This window comes from Sapajus apella, unplaced genomic scaffold (genome assembly GCF_009761245.1).
Source record: "Sapajus apella isolate SASKATOON/1434 unplaced genomic scaffold, GSC_monkey_1.0 scaffold25, whole genome shotgun sequence".
Lineage (NCBI taxonomy): Eukaryota > Metazoa > Chordata > Mammalia > Primates > Cebidae > Sapajus > Sapajus apella.
The window spans coordinates 7,671,154-7,693,502 of record NW_022436965.1 but is presented as its reverse complement, the minus strand read 5'-3'; the positions used below and the strand labels follow the sequence as shown (position 1 = coordinate 7,693,502).

At 41.1% G+C, this 22,349-nt stretch overlaps 1 protein-coding gene across 1 annotated transcript in view; it reads left to right on the top strand.

The window, feature by feature from the left end:
- The window catches only part of LAMC1 (laminin subunit gamma 1), a 123,992-nt gene that overhangs the window by 87,910 nt on the left and 13,733 nt on the right, over positions 1 to 22,349 (top strand). The window contains exons 4-20 of the mRNA XM_032291190.1: positions 45 to 211; positions 4,526 to 4,714; positions 5,531 to 5,648; positions 6,002 to 6,100; positions 6,193 to 6,329; positions 7,062 to 7,184; positions 7,276 to 7,465; positions 7,765 to 7,877; positions 11,404 to 11,625; positions 11,736 to 11,924; positions 14,289 to 14,534; positions 15,041 to 15,194; positions 15,766 to 15,908; positions 16,872 to 17,050; positions 18,122 to 18,278; positions 20,920 to 21,125; positions 21,558 to 21,637. Coding sequence (XP_032147081.1) covers positions 45 to 211; positions 4,526 to 4,714; positions 5,531 to 5,648; positions 6,002 to 6,100; positions 6,193 to 6,329; positions 7,062 to 7,184; positions 7,276 to 7,465; positions 7,765 to 7,877; positions 11,404 to 11,625; positions 11,736 to 11,924; positions 14,289 to 14,534; positions 15,041 to 15,194; positions 15,766 to 15,908; positions 16,872 to 17,050; positions 18,122 to 18,278; positions 20,920 to 21,125; positions 21,558 to 21,637 — 2,712 coding nt within the window. The remainder of the gene's footprint in view (positions 1 to 44; positions 212 to 4,525; positions 4,715 to 5,530; positions 5,649 to 6,001; positions 6,101 to 6,192; positions 6,330 to 7,061; positions 7,185 to 7,275; positions 7,466 to 7,764; positions 7,878 to 11,403; positions 11,626 to 11,735; positions 11,925 to 14,288; positions 14,535 to 15,040; positions 15,195 to 15,765; positions 15,909 to 16,871; positions 17,051 to 18,121; positions 18,279 to 20,919; positions 21,126 to 21,557; positions 21,638 to 22,349) is intronic.

The following is a 22,349-nucleotide window of genomic DNA, read 5'->3' as shown; positions in this document are numbered from 1 at the left end:
TTTTGCAGCCGTTCCATTTTTTGGAGTGTCTCTTCTCTCCCCAGATGTAAATGTAATGGACACGCAAGTGAGTGTATGAAAAATGAATTTGATAAGCTGGTGTGTAATTGCAAACATAACACATATGGAGTAGACTGTGAAAAGTGTCTTCCTTTCTTCAATGACCGGCCGTGGAGGAGGGCAACTGCAGAAAGTGCCAGTGAATGCCTGCGTGAGTGCCCCTTGGCGTCAGTCTGTCCATTGGCTTGAGGACTTCCAAGGGTGGAAGAAGGAATGGGTGACTTCCTTTTATTCCTTTTTGAAAGGAAAGCTCTGAAAGGCCATGCTTCTTTAATTTGAGAGACTAGAACAGTAAACTGTATTCAATCAGAGGAAAGTCATAGATGAGGGCAATTCACTGTAAAGGCAAACTGAGGGTTTTGTTTCCTTCATGAGCACATGTGCCGGAGATGGAGCAGCATCTGCAAGATTTAGAAATTTGCTTAGATCCAAATACTGGGCCAGTGTAGGCTCTCCAAAATACGGTTTCTCTAGTTTTCTTTGTTCCCCTTTAAAATAGTCTTATTTTTATCAGTGCTCAGGCAGTCAAGGTAGTTGATTAACATATATTAAATATGATGAGTTCTAGGCTAAGATGGCCATTCCAAGATTATTTCCTTTTTTTGAGAACTAGTCTCACTCTGTTACCCAGGCTGGAGTGCAGTGGCTTGATTTCAACTCACTGCAATTTCCAGGGTTTAAGTGATTCTCCTGCCTCAGCCTCCTGGGTAGCTGGGATTACAGGTGCACACCACCATGCTTGGCTAATTTTTGTTTTCCATAGAGACAGGGTTTTGCCATGTTGGCCAGGCTGGTCTTGAACTCTTGACCTCAGGTGATCCACCCACCTGGGCCTCCCAAAGTACTGGGATTACAGGCATGAGCCACTGCTCACAGCCGCACAAGATTATTTCTCACAACTGTTTTTTCTTTTTCTCACCAAAGAGTACAACAGGGAGAATTTTCCCACTTCCCCAGTGGAGAGGTGGGTAGCTTTGGGATGAATAGGCCCTAGTATTCCTAGAAGAAGGTAAAATTTAGAAACTTAAAACATTGTTTATCCCTTCATAATGTTGTGGTTTATTCTGAACAGATAGAGAAAGAAATGTCAGGAGAAGGAAACCTTGTAATCATGATTTTAAAGCAGCAATAATTTTCTTATGTCCTTACAAATATTCTTTATCACAGTCTCATAAGAATAGAGAATAAGAAAGAAGACACTCTTAACTGGCAGAAATTATTGGCAGGGGCTGGGAGCGGTGGCTCACGCTTGTAATCTCAGCAGTTTGGGAGGCCAAGTGAGGAGGGTCACCAGACACCAGGAGTTTGAGACCTGCCTGGCCAACATTGTGAAACGCCACCTCTACTAAAAATACAAAAATTAGCCAGGCATGGTGGCGCATGCCTGTAATCACAGCTACTCAGTTGGGAGGCTGAGGCAGGAGAATTGCTTGACCTGAGAGGTGGAGCTTGGGGTGAGTCAAGATGGCACCGTTGCACTCTAGCCTGAGCAACAGAGCAAAACTCCATCTAAAAAAAAACATTATTGGCAGAAACCTTTAGAAGGTACCACTATCTTAACTCGTGACAGTTTACACTGAGCTGCCCAGAGGAGATTTTCTTACTCGTCTTTTCAACAAATCCTAAGATTTGCAAATAAAATTTAACAGCCTCCTCTAACTTTTGTAATCACTTGCTTAAGCTTCTTTAATTCCATCACTGAACTGTAATATTCAGTGTTGGAAGCTATACAATAAAGGCTGGTATGAGAATGAAATATTCATAAGATGTGGCATCTAAATAAATTGACATGTGTGCTTGAAAAGCATTCTGCTGAATAATGTATGTTCAGCCTATCCAGGAAATTGCTTAAAAAAACCAAACATTGGGGCCGGGCGCGGTGGCTCAAGCCTGTAATCCCAGCACTTTGGGAGGCCGAGGCGGGTGGATCACGAGGTCAAGAGATCAAGACCATCCTGGTCAACATGGTGAAACCCCTTCTCTACTAAAAATACAAAAAATTAGCTGGGCATGGTGGCGCGTGCCTGTAGTCCCAGCTGCTCAGGAGGCTGAGGCAGGAGAATTGCCTGAACCCAGGAGGCGGAGGTTGCGGTGAGCCGAGATCGCGCCATTGCACTCCAGCCTGGGTAACAAGAGCGAAACTCCGTCTCAAAAAAAACAAACAAACAAAAAAAAAACAAACATTGCCAGTTCACCTCTAGCAAATGAACTTAGTACTGTAGCTAAATGACTTTGATGAGGAACTAAGTTAATTTGCTTTTCTCCTTGGTCCCTTCAGTACTGTGACACCTCAAAGAGTGAAGTTTCTGGATGTCGTGACAATACTGCATTATTGTCAGGATGCTGGGGCTAGGAAAGAGAACTACCTTCTCTGAAGGCGAGAGCATCTGCTTTAGCTGTGGGTTGGGACAGTGTGGACAGGGGTGTTATTCTGCTTCACAGTTTCAGAACATCAGGTCTTCACGTGGGCTGGGCTTGGTTAATTGAAGGATAAGTTAAGGCAGCTTGAGAGAAGAGAAATAGCTAATGAAGAAGGAAAAGGGCACTATAAAACTAACAACAGAATTCTAATTTTTGGTGGCAGTAACAAGTTTTTACAAAAGTTTTCTATTGGCCAGGCGCGGTGGCTCATGCCTGTAATCCCAGCACTTTGGGAGCCAAGGCGGGTGGATCATGAGGTCAAGAGATCGAGACCATCTTGGCTAACATGGTGAAACCCTGTCTTTGCTAAAAATTCAAAAATTAACTGGGTGTGGTGGCGAGCTGCTGTAGTCCCAGCTACTCAGGAGACTGAGGCAGGAGAATCTCTTGAACCCTGGAGGCAGAGGTTGCAGTGAACTGAGATCACGATACTGTACTCCAGTCTGGCAACAGAGCAAGACTCCATCTCAAAAAAAAAAAAAAAAAAAAGTTTTCTGTTATAATACTGTACTATAAAAAACTGATCATAAGAGAGAAAAAGAACAAAAGGGGCCGGGTATGGTGGCTCATACCTGTAATTCCAGCACTTTGGGAGGCCAAGGTGGGAGACCCATTTGCCTCCAACCTGGGCAATATAGTGAGACCCTGTCTCTGCAAAAATAAAAAATAAAATTAGCCAGGCATGGTGGCACATGCTTGTATTCTTAGCTACTTGGGAGGTCGAGGCAGGAGGATCACTTGAGCCTGGGAGTTTGAGACCAGCCTGAGCAACATAGCAAGAACTTGTCCCTACAAATTTTTTTTAAAAAACTAGCTGAGTATAGTGGCACACACTTGTAGTCCCAGCTGGGACTACTGAGGTAGGAGGAGGATCACTTGAGCCCAGGAGTTGGAGGCTGCAATGAGTTGTGGTGACATCACTGCGCTCCAGAGTGAGACCCTATCTCCAGCAAACAAACAAATCAAAATATATTTGTGGTTTTGGTTGGAAGAAGTCTGTGTTAGAAAAGAAAGATTATTCAAAAAAAGATTAATTCAAATATTTTTTAAAACAACATCCTGTTCTATTGGAAACCAAATAAAACTTCTTTTTATTTACTGTTCAAGATATGGTCTGTATTTTAGGAAGAATCAATAACTCAGAAAAAAAAAATCTTGTTATTATAAATGTTGTAAGGAATTTCTGTGACTGCAGATACCTGGTCTTAAAATATGGTTGTGCTCTGCAGAGAATATAGCTACTTAACTGACCACCCATTTGGAGTTGAGGCTTCCCTGTACACGGATGTTTCTGGAGGACCTAGACTTCTCTTTAATTCTGCTTTCATCTGAAGAGGCACTAATTTTAACCTGCTGCCAGCTAATTGCTCATATACAAGTAAAAGTCAAGTCAAATTACAATTATCCTGAATCTTTAGCCTTTATTCAGTATCAACTCCAAAAACAAGGTGGCATTTTATATGCAGGTTTCAATTTACCTTAACTTTTTAGGCCTCAGATGAGTCAAAGACACTAACTTCCAAAGTGCCAGATTATTTATATATCTAGACTGGGGTAACCTGAGACATATGATCTTTTGTTTGTTTTTGAGACAGAGTTTTGTGCTTGTCGCCCAGGCTGGAATGCAGTGGCACAATCTCAGCTCACTGCAACCTCTGCCTCTTAGGCTCAAGCGATTCTCTTGCCTCAGCCTCGCAAGTAGCTGGGATTACAGGTGCCTGCCACCACACCTAGCTGATTTTTTGTGTTTTTAGTAGAGACTGGGTTTCACCATGTTGGCCAGGCTGGTGTCGAACTTGTGACCTCAGGTGATCTGCCTGCCTCATTCTCCCAAAGTGCTGGGATTACAGGTGTGAGCCACTGCACCCGGCCTTCTTGTTGTTAATGAACAACAAGATGACTACCAGTGCATCTGGTAGTCATTCTTAGTCTACCACCATCTATCTCTCTCAGAGATGTGGGAAATTATGTTTGCATTTCAGTCTTAAAATGCTGTTCTTAAAGGTACCCAGATCTGGTGTAACTCATGTGTTTTGACTGACAGCCTGTGACTGCAATGGTCGATCCCAGGAATGCTACTTTGACCCTGAACTATATCGTTCTACTGGCCATGGGGGCCACTGTACCAACTGCCAGGATAACACAGATGGCGCCCACTGTGAGAGGTGCCGGGAGAACTTCTTTCGCCTTGGAAACAATGAAGCCTGCTCTCCGTGCCACTGTAGTCCTGTGGGTAAGTGACAGGAAGATGGATTAAAAGACAAAATGATGGTTGGTTCCCTGGACACCCAGAAAGGAAAGCTTTGTTTCCTAGGCATTTGCACAGCTAAGTGTGGCGGTGTATACATTATTGTAACACAGAAATGAGCCAAGATCTGTCTCTACACCATGCCTCCACCTTTTTTAACCAAGTTGAACTTGAGATGAGTTTCTGGTGTGTAAGACAGGGGTGGTAGCCTGAGTAATGGTTCTGTAAATAATTAGCGACAGGATCATAGAGACCGTTTGAACTTCGACTGTAAAAGGTTAACTGCTTTGTGAGTTCTTCCTTGTTAACAATTTTGTTTAGTCTAATCTCCTTAGAGTGCTGAACTATTCTAAGCATGTTGGTGTGTGTACAAAGATGCACAGCATTCTTAGTCCATCCCGTTCTACTTTTTCAAGAGTTTGACCTTTATTTTTGTCATTTAGGCCTATCTATACTTAAATTCTAGACACAGGCCTTAAGGGTCTGTGATCTCCCACAGAGAACTAACTGGTCTTGTGTACAGTGTTCCACTGGGTACAAAGTGATTTGTGTTTTTCAATATTAATGAGTAGGTTCATCCTAGGGTGTATCTGGAAACTTAAAATCCCATAGCTTAAAAGGGTGTGATTTTGAGAAAGTTCTGATTTAAAATTTGGTCTTTATTCTGTCTGTGACCATCAGGAGATTGCATACCTGTTCTCAGGTGTTGCTTTTAGTTACCAGTTATCTTTCTTTAGCACATTGATTTTACTTAAGTATCTGGCCGAATTTGTGTTTGACAATAAGCTCTTTCCATTTTAGGCTCCCTGAGCACACAGTGTGATAGCTACGGCAGATGCAGCTGTAAGCCAGGAGTGATGGGGGACAAGTGTGACCGTTGCCGGCCCGGATTCCATTCTCTTACTGAGGCAGGATGCAGGTAAAATATTTTCAAAACCAGAAGAAGGGGGCAGAATCTATATATAGTCAACACATATTAATAGATCTGTGGCTTATTGGCAGCCGGGTAACATTTTTCCCATAATAACTGTCAACAAGACTAAGGACTAGCTGTAATGGTGAGCCACAAGGGATTTGGTTTGTACAGAGAGTAAGCAGAGTTTTAATGAGATGACTTAGACTAAAACCAATATAAAAATGACTTTAGGGTCCATTTTGTTCTATATGTATTTCTTTTAAAAAACATCTGTTAACATGTAAAACAAAAGGTTGACTTTAAGAGTAGAATTTTTCTCCCATCTCTGATTGTTTTATCCGTTTTCCATTGAATAGGTCATGCTCTTGTGATACCTCTGGCAGCATAGATGAATGTAATGTTGAAACAGGAAGATGCGTATGCAAAGACAACGTGGAAGGCTTCAATTGTGAAAGGTACTGCATTCTTTCTCTAGCTGCATTGTGTTTTCTCTGTTATCATATTTCAAGTAAATAAAAGTAACTGATGCTGTCTTAATCTTTTCCAGATGCAAACCTGGATTTTTTAATCTGGAATCATCTAATCCTAGGGGTTGCACACCCTGCTTCTGCTTTGGGCATTCGTCTGTCTGTACAAATGCTGTTGGTTACAGTGCATATTCCATCTCCTCTACCTTTCAGATTGGTAATTTAGACCTCATCCCCCAACCTGTTAGAACTGTGAGACTACACTTAGAATATTTTTAAAAATAACACCAGTAACTCTTTAAGGGCTTTTTGATGGTTGGCAATACCTTATGTTATTTAACATGCATGGTTTTTTTAGTTTAGCCTTTTAATTTAATGAAAATGTACTTTTGGCTTTAGAATGTATTGTGATGAATAGTGATTGCAAATGTTATATAAATAGTAATAAAGTAAAATCTAGTTTGAGTGGCATAGCATATGTAGGTACTTCGTAGGATCTATTTATTCAAAAACGTTTCCTGGCCAGGTATGGTGGCTCATGCCTATAATCCCAGCACTTTGGGAGGCCGAGGTGGGTGGATCATGAGGTCAAGAGATTGAGATCATCCTGACCAACACGGTGAAACCCCGTCTCTACTAAAAATACAAAAATTAGCTGGGCATAGTGGTGCCGCACCTGTAGTCCTGGCTACTCAGGAGGCTGAGGCAGGAGAATCGCTTGAACCTGGGAGGCGGAGGTTGCAGAGAGCTGATACCACACCACTGCACTCCAGCCTGGTGACAGAATGAGACTTTGTCTCAAAAACAACAAACAAACAAACAAACAAAAAAGGTTTATTGATGCCTTTCTGTATACAAGGTGTGGTCTTACACATTTTTATGGTACACAGAGGACGAATTCACGACGCTTACAGTATGAAGTGCTTGTGTTTTCCTTCTATGCCTGCAGATGAAGATGGGTGGCGTGTGGAACAGAGAGATGGCTCTGAAGCATCTCTTGAGTGGTCCTCTGAGAGGCAAGATATTGCTGTGATCTCAGACAGCTACTTTCCTAGGTACTTCATTGCTCCAGGTAAGTAAGGCTAGAAAGCAATCTGATTTGCTGTGTGCTTCTGTTTAATCTCAGTGTCACATTCTTGCCTACCTTTGTGTCTGCATTTCAGCAAAGTTCTTGGGCAAGCAGGTGTTGAGTTATGGTCAGAACCTCTCCTTCTCCTTTCGAGTGGACAGGCGAGATACTCGTCTCTCTGCAGAAGACGTTGTGCTTGAGGGAGCTGGCTTAAGAGTATCTGTGCCCTTGATCGCTCAGGGCAATTCCTATCCAAGTGAGACCACTGTGAAGTATGTCTTCAGGTAAGATAGCCTTTGTAAACTGAGACTTGACAAACATTGTGAAAGTGGTATCTTTAAGTTTACTGGCCTCTAGATAAACATTAAAGAAAAACTTGTGGGTTATCATGCTGATTTAGTAAAGGGGAGCCTTCCTTCGTTTACTTTTATCCTTTCCAGTTGTACTACCAAACCAATAGTCTCATTTCTGATTTGATTTGTCAGAGCGTTGCATTGTTGGTGGACAAAATGAAGGAAAAATGTTTCCCCAACATCCAGAATTATCCTTACAGAGGTTAATGTGGCCCTTTCTTTCTCTCCAGGCTCCATGAAGCAACAGATTACCCTTGGAGGCCTGCTCTTACGCCTTTTGAATTTCAGAAGCTCCTAAACAACTTGACCTCTATCAAGATCCGTGGGACGTATAGTGAGAGAAGTAAGTTATATAATTTAGGAGAGTTGTTTAAAAAGATGATTGGGTAGAAAGATTCACGATAATGCAAAAGTTTCTCTCTCCTAATGCTATAACACTGTGAAGTACATAACGACCACATTATACATGAATTATACATAAGAATAATGCACTTTTAAACTGCTTTCAAGGACCTGGAGCAAATTTGGTAAAATTAGTAAATAGCATTATTTTATAATCGGTAGGTCAATTAAGGTTGCCTTGTATATAAATAGATTTTGTTAAAAAAAATACCTAATTATAGGCCGAGCTCAGTTGCATACACCTGTAATCCCAGCACTTTGAGAGGCTGAGGCAAGCAGATCACTTGAGGCAAAGAGTTTGAGACCAGCCTGACCAACATGGTGAAACTCTGTCTCTGTTAAAAATACAAAAATTAGCCAAGTGGAATGGCGCAAGCCTGTCATCCCAGCTACTTGGGTGGCTGAGGCATGAGAATCGCTTAAACCCAAGAGGCAGAGGTTGCAGTGACCTGAGATCATGCCACTGCACTCCAGCCTGGGCAACAGAATGAGAATCTGCCTCAGAAAAAAAAAAAAAATCTAATTATAATTCTGCTAGCTCAAGTTGCCTCATCTTCATTTCTTTTTATTTACAGTTATATAATTATAATTTGTGTCATTGGTTACCTTATTGAAAATCATAAATTATTAAATGAATATTTGTTATAACTTTAGGTAAACAAGAGTTTAAGACTTAAAAAAATTTTTTTTTTTGAGACAGAATTTTGCTCTGCTGCCCAGGCTGGAGTGCAGTGGCACAGTCTCAACTCACTGCAGTCTCTGCCTCCTGGGTTCATGCTATTCTCCTGCCTCAGCCTCCCGAGTAGCTGGGATTACAGGCACATGCCACCACACCTGGCTAATTTTTGTGTATTTAGTAGAGATGGGGTTTCAACATGTTGACCAGGCTGGTCTTGAACTCCTTACCTCGGGTGATCCACCCGCCTCAGCCTCCCAAAGTGCTGGGATTACAAGTGTGAGCCACTGTGCCCGGCCAAAATTTTTTTTCTTAAGAAAATGTTTTAAACGAGGACCTTTTTCTTTAGCAAGGTACAGCTATTTGGGAGGTGGAATTAGTGATGATGTGGTATTGGGAGAGGCATTTGTGGCTTAGATGTGTTGATTTTTGAGATGCCTGTGTGAATACCCAGATAAAAGTGTCTTATAAGTAGTTAGAAATATGAATCTGGGGCTTAGGAAGAGATTAGGACCAGAGATCCAGATTTAGAAGGTTGTCAACATATGGGTAATAATTTTTAAACTTGGAAATATGACAGAAAATATAGAAGGGAAAGAAGGATGGAATCCTGGAAACAGTTAGTTAAGGTCCATGTGCTAAGACCCAAGGGCAACATGGCAAAACCCCATCTCTACTAAAAAATACAAAAATGAGTGGATTATGGTGGAGCACACCTGTAGTCCCAGCTTCTCAGGAAGCGGAGGTGAGAAGACCACGTGAGCCCGGGAGATCAATGCCGCAGTGAGTGGTAATTGTGCCACTGCACTTTGGACAATGGAGTGAGAACCCGCCTCAAAAAAAGTACAATAAATAAATAAATAAGACCCAAGGGAGAAAAAGATTGTAAGGAAGAGAAACAATAAGTTTAGGAAGCTAGCATCATTGGGTTTTGGACTGGATGATTCCTTAATCATTAGTGAGTTGTTGTTTTTAAGAAGTGTTAAAACCATCCAGGTGTGGTGGCTTATGGCTTACAGGCCTCCCAAAGTGCCTGTAATTCCAGCAGCTGAGGCAGGAGGATTGCTTGAGGGTAGGTGTTCAAGACCAGCTTGGGCAACATAACAAGATTCTGTCTCTATAAAAAAATCATACAAATTAGCTAGGCATGGTGGCACATACCTGTGGTCCTAGCCACCCAGAAGGCTGAGGGCAGAAGGATGCATGAGCCCAAGAGGTTGAGCCTACAGTGAGCTATAATCATGCCATTGCACACCAGCCTGAGTTACAGAGGGAGATTTATCTCCAAAAAAAAAAAAAAAAAAAAAACGCAAGAAGTGTGTTGGGACTGAAAGATCACAGTGCTTTAAAAAGTAATTTGAAGTTGAGGAAGTAAAATAAAGAATGTTCTGTTAAGAAGTTTGGCTATAAGGAAAAGACATGGGCTATAATTTGGAAATAGGAACAAGGTTGAAGAAAAAGTATTTTTAGAATGGGGAGACTTAAGGATGTTTAGAGTTGAAAGCACAGTAACCAGTAAAGCCGTATCTTATGATCTAACTGGGCAAGATAAACCTGTAAACACACCAAAGTGCCTATGCCTTGAATAGGCAGTAATAAGAGGTGTCCTTCAGCCTTAGGTGGTCAATTTTCAAATGAATTTTATGAACAGCAAGTGCTATTTCATGACATGAAAAATATACTTTAAGCATAAGACTGCAAAACACTGGAGTAGAATGGAGATTACAGGGAAATATGTCAATGTTACTGAGGCCTGCCTGTCTGATAAACTACTGTTCCTGCTGGTGCTTGTATCAAGGGCACCACTGGTTTAAATGAACCATTGGTCTAAGGCAATATAAGGTTTCGTCTGTTTTCTTATAGGAATGGAAAAGCATTGGGCTTTTTGGTAATTGTGACTCGTAAGAAGTAACCCTGAGTTTTAGAAATTTTACTTGAGGAATTTTTTTTTTTGCAGAGGGCAGAAATTATATAACCTGAGTATTACCTGTTGACAGGTGCTTTCCCTCCTGTCTTATCCTTGAACTCTGTAGTCATTTCCTGCTTTTGTAGCAAAAGAACGAAAACACTGCTTAATGGCTGTAGATTTAAACCCTTCTTTTCCCCCACACTCTTGCTCATATCTCTTCTCACCCCAAATGATTGTCTGATGCTTTTCGTTTTTCACACTGGTGAGGACTGTAAAATTCACTAAATCTAGGGGTATGTGTGTGTGTTTTAAAAAGAAAACGGGCTGGGTATGGGGGCTCACACCTGTAATCCCAGCACTTTGGGAGGCGCGGGTGGGTGGATCACTTGAGGTCAGGAGTTCAATGCCAGCCTGGCCAACATGGTGAAACCCTGTCTCTATTTTTAAAAATAAAAAAATTAGCTGGGCATGGTGGCATGTGTCTGTAATTCCAGCTACTTGGGAGGCTGAGGCAGGAGAATTGCTTGAACCTGGGAGGCAGAGGTTGCAGTGAGCCGAGATCACACCACTGCACTCCAGCCTGGGAGACAGAGTGAGACTCCATCTCAAAAAAAAAAAGGAAATAAATAAATAAAAGTTTGCCATACCATCACTCCAGATACTTAGCACCCAGCACCACATGATTGTTCTAAATGCTGTTTTGTAATTATCTTCTCCAGTGGATAGAAGTGGATGTGTTCTTCAGTTTATCAGAGCCGAATTAAGCTAAGGGCTGGTTTTCTCTGGAATTTGGTGTCTGGTTACTTTTTAGTGTTACTGACTTTACACAGGGTTTTGGAAAACAATCCAGTTTGGTGATTTTCTCTTCCTCACCATTCACAGGTGCTGGGTATTTGGATGATGTCACCCTGGCAAGTGCTCGTCCTGGGCCTGGAGTCCCTGCAACTTGGGTGGAGTCCTGTACCTGTCCTGTGGGATATGGAGGGCAATTTTGTGAGATGTGCCTCTCAGGTTACAGAAGAGAAACTCCGAGTCTTGGACCATACAGTCCATGTGTTCTTTGCACCTGCAATGGACACAGTGAGACCTGTGACCCTGAGACAGGTGAGATGATCTTTGGCAGCTCTTAGACCTAAGTGCTTTTTAGCAGCTGGGTAGAAAGTGCTCACTGTCTTACTCACTTGCCTGTTTTCTCACACCTACCCTCCCAACAGGTGTTTGTAACTGCAGAGACAATACAGCTGGCCCACACTGTGAGAAATGTAGTGATGGGTACTATGGAGATTCAACTGCAGGCACCTCCTCTGATTGCCAACCCTGTCCGTGTCCTGGAGGCTCAAGTTGTGCTGTTGTCCCTAAGACAAAGGAGGTGGTGTGTACCAACTGTCCTACTGGCACCACTGGTAAGTCTGCTCCATCCGTCTGCTTTCAGTGTTCCATCCCATGAAAAGACCTGGGAAAAGGGGCTTTGGGGTTGTTTAGGATATTTGTGTTTGGTTCAGTTTCAGTGGTTATGGTTTTTCCTAATAGGAAGCTGAGGCTCACTCTCCTTGTTTCCTTCTCTCTCTCTTTTGGTTATCCGCTGATTGCCTCGGTTTCTCAACCAAGGGCTTTCATGCCACCTTGATTTACCGTTTTCCCCTTAGGTATCAAATCGTGTCTTGAGGCTTCAAAAGCCTTTCTCTATCTGTGACAGCTAAGTTTGTATTTCCAGCCCTGGCACCTCTCCTGATCTACCTACTGACCATCTCCACTTGGGTGGTGGGCTAGAAGCCTTCTACTTGCCTCTCCACATCCCTGTTCACCTTTCTCCAGCCTGACTGAGACTTGCATACACTGCATCAAATGCTCCATTTGAGTTCAGACAGCGGGAAGTACGTACAGGAGCTCACCGAGAAGGAGGAGGGCGAGGACAGAGTGTTTATTCCATGGCCACTTCTTTATGGGGTTCTGTGGATTGATGACCCCAAATCAAAGTTCTCAGCGTCTGGCAGGCCTTCTCCAAACAGCCCTTTTTACCTTTAGGTCCTGCTAGGTGCTCCGCCCACCCCCTGAGGCCCAGGGTATGGAGCCTGCCTCAAGTGCCACACTCTCCTTGGAGTTTCCCTACACTCCATGGTAATTTGATTGTGTCAGCCGTTTTCTGCTGTGATCTTGATTCACATAGCTAAAGGAATTCAAACAAACCCAAATTAAATATTTGATTTCCTCCCTTTTTCTTCAACCCTTTGTTTCTCCTCCAATCTTGTTCATCTTAGTAAATATGCTACCATTAGCTCAAGCTGAAACCTTAGGACTTATACTTGATTTATCTCTCTTTCATGTCCTAAAAACAGTCAGCAAATCTTACTGATTTTATCTCAGATCTGACCACTTTTCACCACTTCCACTGTCGCCACCCTGGTTCAAACCTCTTATCTTCCACCTGGAATTGCCTAATTGCCTTCCCTGCTTCACCTGCTCCTCTACAAGGGATCCATTCTCCTTATGAAAGCCAAAATGGTCCTTTAAAAATGTGCATCAGATTATACCACTTTTAAACCCTGCCATAGCTTCTTGATGCACTTACATTTAAAACCAGATCCGTTACTGTGACCTCCATGGTCCTACATGGGTTTGAACTACTTCTATGGCTAACAAACAAGGCAGTTTGTCTGAAACTTTCTTCCCTTAGATATTATCCTGGCTGGTCTCTTCTGTGTCTTTCTGTTGCCATCCCAATGTCTCCTTCTTATAGAGGCTTTCCTTACCCACCAATACAAAGTAGCCCTCACCTTCATCCCATCATGCTGCTGTATTTTGTTTCAATTTTTTATGCTTATCCCTATCTGAAGTAATCTTGTTTATTTGTATGTCTGTGTATTCATCTTCACCAATCACTGTATAAGCTTCATGAGAGCAGAGACCTTGGCCACCTTGCTCATATCATCCTAATGACCTAGAACAGTGCTGGTATATGGTAGATGCTCAGAAAATGCTTGTCGAATGAATTAATAAATCTTGGATTCACCAGAAATTTTAGGCTAGTTCAGACCCTACTGGTTACAAAGAAATCAAGAGGCCAACTTGAGCTAATCATGGTAGGAAAGTGGAAAAGGAAAGATGAGGAGTGGTGAGTTTACTACAGTGCAAAGAGCCCTGGATTCTAGCTCTCCCTCTGCCTGTCAGTTCTTTGGTTGCAGGCAAGTTATTTACCCTCTCTGTTCCCTGAACTATAATATTTAGTTATCAGTTAAATGCAGGCAGCAACTGATGATTTCTAAGTTCTCTTCTAACATGCCCTGATTCTGTACCAATTGATACTGATTAACAAGGATTCGCACGTGCCTCTTACATTTTAAGAGAATGGTTCTGCTCACCCTGATGTGTGGGAAACTTATGGTGTCAAGAGTGGCACTTCAACTTTTTTAATATCATCTGCCAAAACAACATATATGAATGTGCCATCCTTTGAGACTGGAGAGGTTTATAAATCTTGGGCTTGATTTACAAAGCACTTCTAATACATGATTTGGGTTGATTGTCACAACAGTTGAAGTGAAGTAGTCAGACCAGGTGCTTCCTTTCTAGTGAGGAAGTAGTGATGTGCTCAAGGTCACTCTGTTGGTCTGGCCCAGGGCCAGGGCTATAGCCCAGGTCCTCTGCTCTCCACTGCACCGTCGTCTTTTCATGCGATGATTACATTAGCCTATCTGTAGTCAGTGGTAATCTGGCACCAAAAATGTCTAAAGCGTTTCTTTCACAACATCAGAACGTCTCATCCCCAGGTAAGAGATGTGAGCTCTGTGATGATGGCTACTTTGGAGACCCCCTGGGTAGAAACGGCCCTGTGAGACTTTGCCGCCTATGCCAGTGCAATGACAACATCGATCCCAACGCAGTTGGAAATTGCAATCGCTTGACTGGAGAATGCCTGAAGTGCATCTATAACACTGCTGGCTTCTATTGCGACCGGTGCAAAGACGGATTTTTTGGAAATCCCCTGGCTCCCAATCCAGCAGACAAATGCAAAGGTAATCAGCCTTTGACCAGATTTTGTCACAGTCATGCCCCTTTATTGTGAGAATTCTTGTATTCTCTTAAAATACTTACAGTTGTTTAGTCCACTAGAAATACACCGTGAACCGCTTATGTCATTTGAAATTTTCTAGTTACGACATTAAAAAAGTATAAAGAAGGACAGTCATGGTGGCTTACATCTGTGGTCCTGTAAAAAGAAACAAGCGAAATGAATACTAATATGTTTTATTTAATATGTCCAACATATTATTTCAATAAGTAATCAATGAAAACTATTAATGAAACATATGTTCTTTCTCACACTAAGCCTTCAAAATCCGGTGTGTACCTCACATAGCACATCTCAATTCAGACTAGCTGGCCACATTTAAAGTGCCCAGTAGCCACATGTGACCAGCAGCTACCATCACAAGTCTAAAGAATCTCTTTGGATCGCTTTTATTTTATTATTTCTCTCAGGTGATTTGTGTCTTTTGCTATCTCTGTCTTCCTGCCTTAGCCTGCAATTGCATTCCACATGGAACAATGAAGCAGCAGAGCAGCTGTAACCCTGTGACGGGGCAGTGTGAATGTCTGCCTCACGTGACTGGCCGGGACTGTGGTGCTTGCGACCCTGGATTCTACAACCTGCAGAGTGGGCAAGGCTGTGAGAGGTGAGACATAGGTGCCTTTGGTGGAAGTAATCTTTGCTTTTTCTACTGTAAAAAAGTGAATTTTTGTAAGTTACATTTAATAGCTGACTGTTCAGAAATTACTGGAGTGCCTAATGTAGGCAAGACATCCTTCAGGGGCAACGCTGGAGAATTGTAATAAAGCTAATGAAAGAAAGGAGTGGAGCACAGTGGCCCCAGCTTTGCCAGAATAACCTGAGTAACCTTTAAAAGTACAAATTGCCAGGTCCTTTCTGAGGCTCTTAGAATCAGACCCTTCAGGGATGCAGCCTGGGAACTTCTGTTGTCAAAACTCCTACTTAGTGTCCATACAGTCCCAGGTTGAAGAGCACTGGTAGCAGTTAAGTTAGGAAAAGAGGCTCTGAATAGCACTCATGAAAATTACTGGAACCTTAGGGGCTTAATAACCCTTACCTAAATTCCATCTTAGTCACCCTTACCATTCAATTTTCTGATGCAAGTTACAAATTACATCAGTGCTATACTAAAAAAAAAAAAGGTTTGCTTAAAGTCTGTTTCCCTTGCCTGAGAAATGTTCTGTGTTCATTTTCAGGTGTGACTGCCATCCCTTGGGCTCCACCAATGGGCAGTGTGACATCCGCACCGGCCAGTGTGAGTGCCAGCCTGGCATCACTGGTCAGCACTGTGAGCGCTGTGAGGTCAACCACTTTGGGTTTGGACCTGAAGGCTGCAAACGTAAGGAGTGTTGGTGGCATACAACTCTAAGCCTCCCCTAATTCCAGTTAGTATCTTAAGGCCAGAAAAGACTTTGACAGCCTCAGTCTAGCCACTTGGCCCATAGTCAAGGCTATACCTAAGTCATCGTAGATGCTTTATTTGGTGAATATTATCCATTTCTAAAACTCTGCAGATCAAAGGCTTCTCCGGTTTCTTTGCAGCCACCTTATGTTATGTTTTCTTTTATAGCATTTCTGATTCTTCCTTTTTCCAATCTTTTATTTTTTCCAAGGAAGCCTTCCTTTGATTACGCAGCTTTCCCACTGTGGTTAATGAAACTTCTTTATTGACTGCATTCTTAGTGCAGATAGTGAAATAGTGGAGGATTCTGTTCACAATGTGTTTGTTGACTTACTGGCTGTAGTTGCTTCCCACCCTTGGGGCCCTTTTGGTATGATTACGTATAAACATCTGCTCCTCCTTGGCATAAACACTTGCCTGGAATTGGGCCTCAGAACAGACTGGCTTTTGCTTTCTGAATTCCTTCATTTCTCCTGTGGAATGCAGCATAAGTAACTGACTCAGTTCAGAGAACACAGTGAATAAACAAACTATAAGATAATGCAAAAGAAGCATTAGCATTTGGGTTTTCTAGTTCCTTAGAGAAATTAATTAAACAGTGGAGAATTGAATTATTGAAGTGCATGAAAAGAGCACTGATAGTTTTATAACTTCTCTAATTACTAAGTAACCTGAAGTGTGTCCCAAAGGTTGCACATTTTACTTAAAAGCTCATTCTGACTTTAAAAATGTCAGTTTTCTCTGCTAAACAGACTTAACCATGTAAAATCTCATAAATGGTCCTGTTTTGTCAAAAAAATTATAATGGTAGTATAGTCAGCTTATTGTTATCAGTCTGAATTAAGAGATATGCTCTTCCTTCTTTTGCTAATTATGCATTATTTTCTCCTTATTCTGCAGCCTGTGACTGTCATCCTGAGGGGTCTCTTTCACTCCAGTGCAAAGATGATGGTCGCTGCGAATGCAGAGAAGGCTTTGTAGGAAGTCGCTGTGACCAGTGTGAAGAAAACTATTTCTACAATCGATCTTGGCCTGGCTGCCAGGAATGTCCGGCTTGTTACCGGCTAGTAAAGGATAAGGTAAGCTGTCAATAATGCATTCATTCATTCATCCAGCAGACACTGAGTGGAAACTTACTGTGCACTAACTCTATAGAAAAAGTGGTGAACAAGATAGATGTGGTCCCTGTTCTTAAAGACTTATGTTCCAGTTGGGAGGCAAATAATAAAAAATAAATAAGTAAATAAAACAAATACTGACGTAAATGCCAGGAAGAATACAAATGGAGAATATCTGGAGGAAGCTACTTTATATAAGGCCTCTCTACAGAATTCATCTAAGGTGAGATCTAATGGATATGAAGGAATGAGCCAAGTGAAAAGTAATGGTAGGTTTGTTGCAGATAGAAGGAACCTGGTGTACAGAGGCCTGGGAGCTGGAGAGTGGCTGGAGCCTGCTGAGTGCAGAGCGTATGGTTCTGTGATAAGACTGATAAGACTGGAGACAGGTTTTATAGGACCGTGATGACCATAGTAAGAAGTTTAGATTTTATCTCAAATCCAATAAGAACGCATTGAAGAAACTCTTAAAATCTAGGAAATCCAGATTATATTTTAAGAGGAGCACTCTGACTGCTGTGTGAAGAATGATGGTTAGGAATGGGCCTTAATGGGAAGCCTCAATTGGATCTGATAAATATACGTGTCTGGGGACAGGATAGGGAAAGAGAAGAATAAGGTTGTGTCTTGGGTTTTTTGCTTAAGGTAGCTGGAGGTCTTATTTACTGAGATGGAGATTCCACAGGGAGAGTAGAGGTAAGAGGTATAATTTTGGATGTTAAGTTTGAGATACTTATCAGAGAGCTGCGTGGAGATATCATGAAGGTAATCTGACACTCAAGAGAGAGGTCAGAGCTGAAGAATCATCAGCATGCAGTGTTTAAAATCAAAGGAATGGCTCTGAAGGTTTTCTTTTGAAGCTAGAAAAATAAAGAAAAACTAGCCATGTCTTCTCTTTAGAAGTAGACACGCATGGAGTGGGTAGACCTACATATTCATAGAGCGCCCATGATTCCTGCAGGAAGTATGATTGAGTTCTTCAAGAATACTTGTGTGTCCTAATTTTCCCTTTTCTTTTTTCCTTATGTTTAGGTTGCTGATCATCGAGGGAAGCTCCAGGAGTTAGAGAGTCTCATAGCAAACCTTGGAACTGGGGATGAGATGGTGACAGATCAAGCCTTTGAGGATAGACTAAAGGAAGCAGAGAGGGAAGTTATGGACCTCCTTCGTGAGGCCCAGGATGTCAAAGGTACGCATGATCGAATAATGCGTGACTTCTGTGAGATGGGCCAATCTTTAGATGTGGCTCCTAAAGCAAGGTTAATTAGTATGGTTTTATAAAATTATTTCTCAATTTTTAAACTACTTGTAAACGATAAATCATTTCATTTTTTAAACACTAATTCAAAAAACAACCTGACAAATATGCTGCTTTAAGATATAGTAAGCATAGGGTGATTTTCCAACACATAAAAAATGACTTGATATTCAAATTTCAAGCATTTTATCCAGCTGTTCTATTACAAGGTGTCTTAAAATAGTTTTAAAAATTATTAAAGGCATGCGTCTTCATATGCTTTTTTTTCTTTTTTTTTTTTTTTGAGCCAGAGTTGCTTTGTCGCCCAGGCTAGAATGCAATGGCATGATCTCGGCTCACTGCAACCTCTGCCTCCTGGGTTCAAGCGATTCTCCTGCCTCAGCCTCCCATGTAGCTGGGACTACAGACACATGCCACCATGCCCAGCCAATTTTTGTATTTTCTTCAGTAGAGATGGTTGTTTCACCATGCTGGCCTGGCTGGTCTCGAACTCCTAACCTCAAGTGATCCGCCTGCCTTGGCCTCCCAAAATGCTGGGATTACAGGCATGAGCCATCACACCCAGCCTTGTATGCATTATTTTTAGGTAAAAAATTTGAACTTTGATTTTCCATCATTCTAGTGAGAGAGAATTTATTTTATGCATTGTGTTTTTTCCTTAGGATTCTCATAAGGTAAAATTGTTGTTTTCAAGTATTAACAGCTAGCTGCTGAATGTGTAACACTTGGTATTTGAAAAAATAAACATTAGAAATTAGTGTGTGCTTATTAATGTTCTAATTAGCAAACAAATGTGCTAATAACATTACACGAGGCCAGGCATGATGGCTCACGCCTATAATCCCAGCACTTTGGGAGGCCAAGGCGGGTGGATCACCAGAGCTCAGGAGTTTGAGACCAGCCTGACCAATATGGTGAAACCCCATCCTACTAAAAATACAAAAATTAGCCAGGCATGCTGGTGTGTGCCTATAATACCAGCTACTTGGGAGGCTGAGGCAGGAGAATTGCTTGAACACAGGAGGTGGAGGCTGCAGTGAGCCAAGATTGCACCACTGCACTCCAGCCTGGATGACATAGTAAGACTCCATCTCAAAAAAAAAAAAAAAAAAAAAAAAAAACCACATTACACTAAAGTATGTTTTATATATTATGTCCATTTCTAAGGTCCTTTGAATTAGATTAGTCCTCTGCACATTATCTGATGAGACCAATGAAAAGCAGAGAAGAGCTTTCTGGGAGCATCATAGTGGGACTGGAATTAAAATCCACTCCCCTTAATACCTGAGTTGTGCAGTTCCTGGCTGACCTTTCTGTTAAAAATGAAAGTGTCTTCATAACTATTTATCTTTTAAGACTATCCTTAAGTATTCATTTGTAGTTTAAATTTGTGTTTATTCTGCAGATTTCAAAGGCGATTATATGGTACAGTTAGATCTTGCAAGTAGACACTTGGAATTGGTTAGGTCATCTATTCTCTTTTCAGATACTGCTGTTTCTCTAAAGAATTAGAAGAGAGATCAGTATCTATTACATTCTTGAAGGTCAAAGAGAAGGGGCTACTATAACCTCATTGGTGGCTTATGTCTCCTAAATCTAAATGATTTTTTGTGATCTGAACTTGTCTTTGTAGTTTCTTAAACATTTTTACATTATCAAAAAATTAAGTAACCCTCCAAGCAGGACCACCATTTATAGCATATCACCTCTGCACATGGATTTGATGGCCTCACTTCCAAGTTTTTTCCAAGCCTATATTCATCTTTATTGGTCCTACTTTTGACTTCTCACCTTTTTTTTTTTTTTTCACATTCCTGAGAAAATTTAGACCCCAACACTGAGCATGATGCTGAAATATGAACTAGTCAATTTACTTAATGGTTTTTATATGTTAATAAAACCTTATGATATATGAGTTTCAATAATAGGCTTATATTTATCCTTTGATTTGTTAGGTCCTGAATATAAGATTTAAGTTGAATGGGCATATTAATAAAGAATAATTTGAAGAACTATTCAAAAACAGAGATCATTTTGAAAGAAATTACACTGATATGCTGAGGTATGGGGGTGGCAGTAAGTGTCTATTTAGTTTAAAATACAAAATGAGTTTAACTTGCCATACTTCAACATATGTTTTAAACCTAGTTTTTTCTGGGTTTTGTAAAACATTCAGCTTTTAGGGCTGGCAGCATTTTTAACAACATTGTATATTTATGACTAAATTGCATGTGCTGGGATATTAAAATCAGTCTTTCTTGCCTTCATCAAACATTCCTTGGGTGTCTTCTCTTTGCCAACCACTGGATAAGACCAGCAATATAATGATGAGTAAGAAAGAAGAGCCATAGTCAAGTAAGCAGGTGGGCACACGGTTGGAGAAGTGTGATGAGTGTACCATGAAGGACCTACTGGGTGTGGTAAAGGCTGTCCAGCTGTACTGGGGGCTTTGCAGAAACCTGACAGAAAGATGCTGTGTTCAGAAGAGTAAAGATACATAAGGCCTCAGATTTCATGTGAGATATTTTCCTCTTCAGATAATTTACAGACTTTCTTCTGCAAACCATTTTAGATGTTGACCAGAATTTGCTGGATCGCCTACAGAGAGTGAATAACACTCTGTCCAGCCAAATTAGCCGTTTACAGAATATCCGGAATACCATTGAAGAGACTGGAAACTTGGCTGAACAAGCACGTGCCCATGTAGAGAGCACAGAGCAGTTGATTGAAATCGCATCCAGAGAACTTGAGAAAGCAAAAGTCGCTGCTGCCAATGTGGTAAATAATTGCAAACATCTGAGGTGGGGTTGGGGGAGACCCTTGGGATTTATAGCAAGTTTGTTACTGACAGTGGAGTGCTTCTTCAACTAAACTGACTCCATGCATCTTTTTATTTGTCCGTAAATATGAAGCAAGAAAGCCACATTGCTCATAGTTGGCATGAAACAGTTGTTACAAACTGGATAAAAACCAAGGGACATCTGGGTTCTCTAGCTTTGTTCCTTCTATGGTACTAGGCAGTTTACTCTTCCTTTATCCTTTACTGAAAATAGAAAGAATCTGCAATTAAGGGTGCTGATATTAAATAAATATCTCTGAAGATAAGAAGAGGCATCCTTTTTGCCCTCTAAGAAAAATTTAGTTTTGACACGTTTTATTAAATTTAAATAACTCAGTCCTTTGAGAATAAGTGCTTTATTTCTTCTACAGTCAGTCACTCAGCCAGAATCTACAGGGGACCCAAACAATATGACTCTTTTGGCAGAAGAGGCTCGAAAGCTCGCTGAACGGTAACCTCTAGATCCCTGTTTAATGGTTAAGTTGTGGCTTCCCTTATGGTATGTGTGTGTTGTCTTACCCCATGATCCATAAACACTTTCCCCATAATGCACTTTTGCAAAGTTTACTCTCATTTCTAAGACATTATCAGCTGTGTGTACTCTTCTTCCTTTTACTTTGAAATTAGAATATTCACTTTGAATATTAGAATGCAGTGGTTTGAAGAGAAATCATATATCTCGAAGAAAACCATAACATTTTTAGATTTTTAACTTATTTAAGGCTGCAGTAACTGAATGAAATAGCAGATTGTTGTTGATAAAGATTAGGCATGGGATTTGTGTTTGTAGCTAGATAAATGATTTCTTGCTGGCATACACAGTTTTATATGTAAATAACTCTCAAATAGTTAAATTTAAAAGTTGTTTTTCTGAAGACTTATACACATTTTTCTCTTATAAATTTAAACTATTAGTTTTTTTGAAAAATATTCTCATCTCAGTTTACAGAATGCTATTCATATATTCAGCCCCACTGAACTGATTGCAAAATTCCAAATGAATGAGGTTTTCCAATATTTGTAGAATTCTTGCTCATTTTAGTATATGTATATATAATAAAGTAGGCTGGGTGTGGTGGCTCACACCTGTAATTCCAGCATTTTGGGAGGCGAAGGTGGGTGGATCACCTGAGGTCAGGAGTTTGAGACCAGTCTGGCCAACA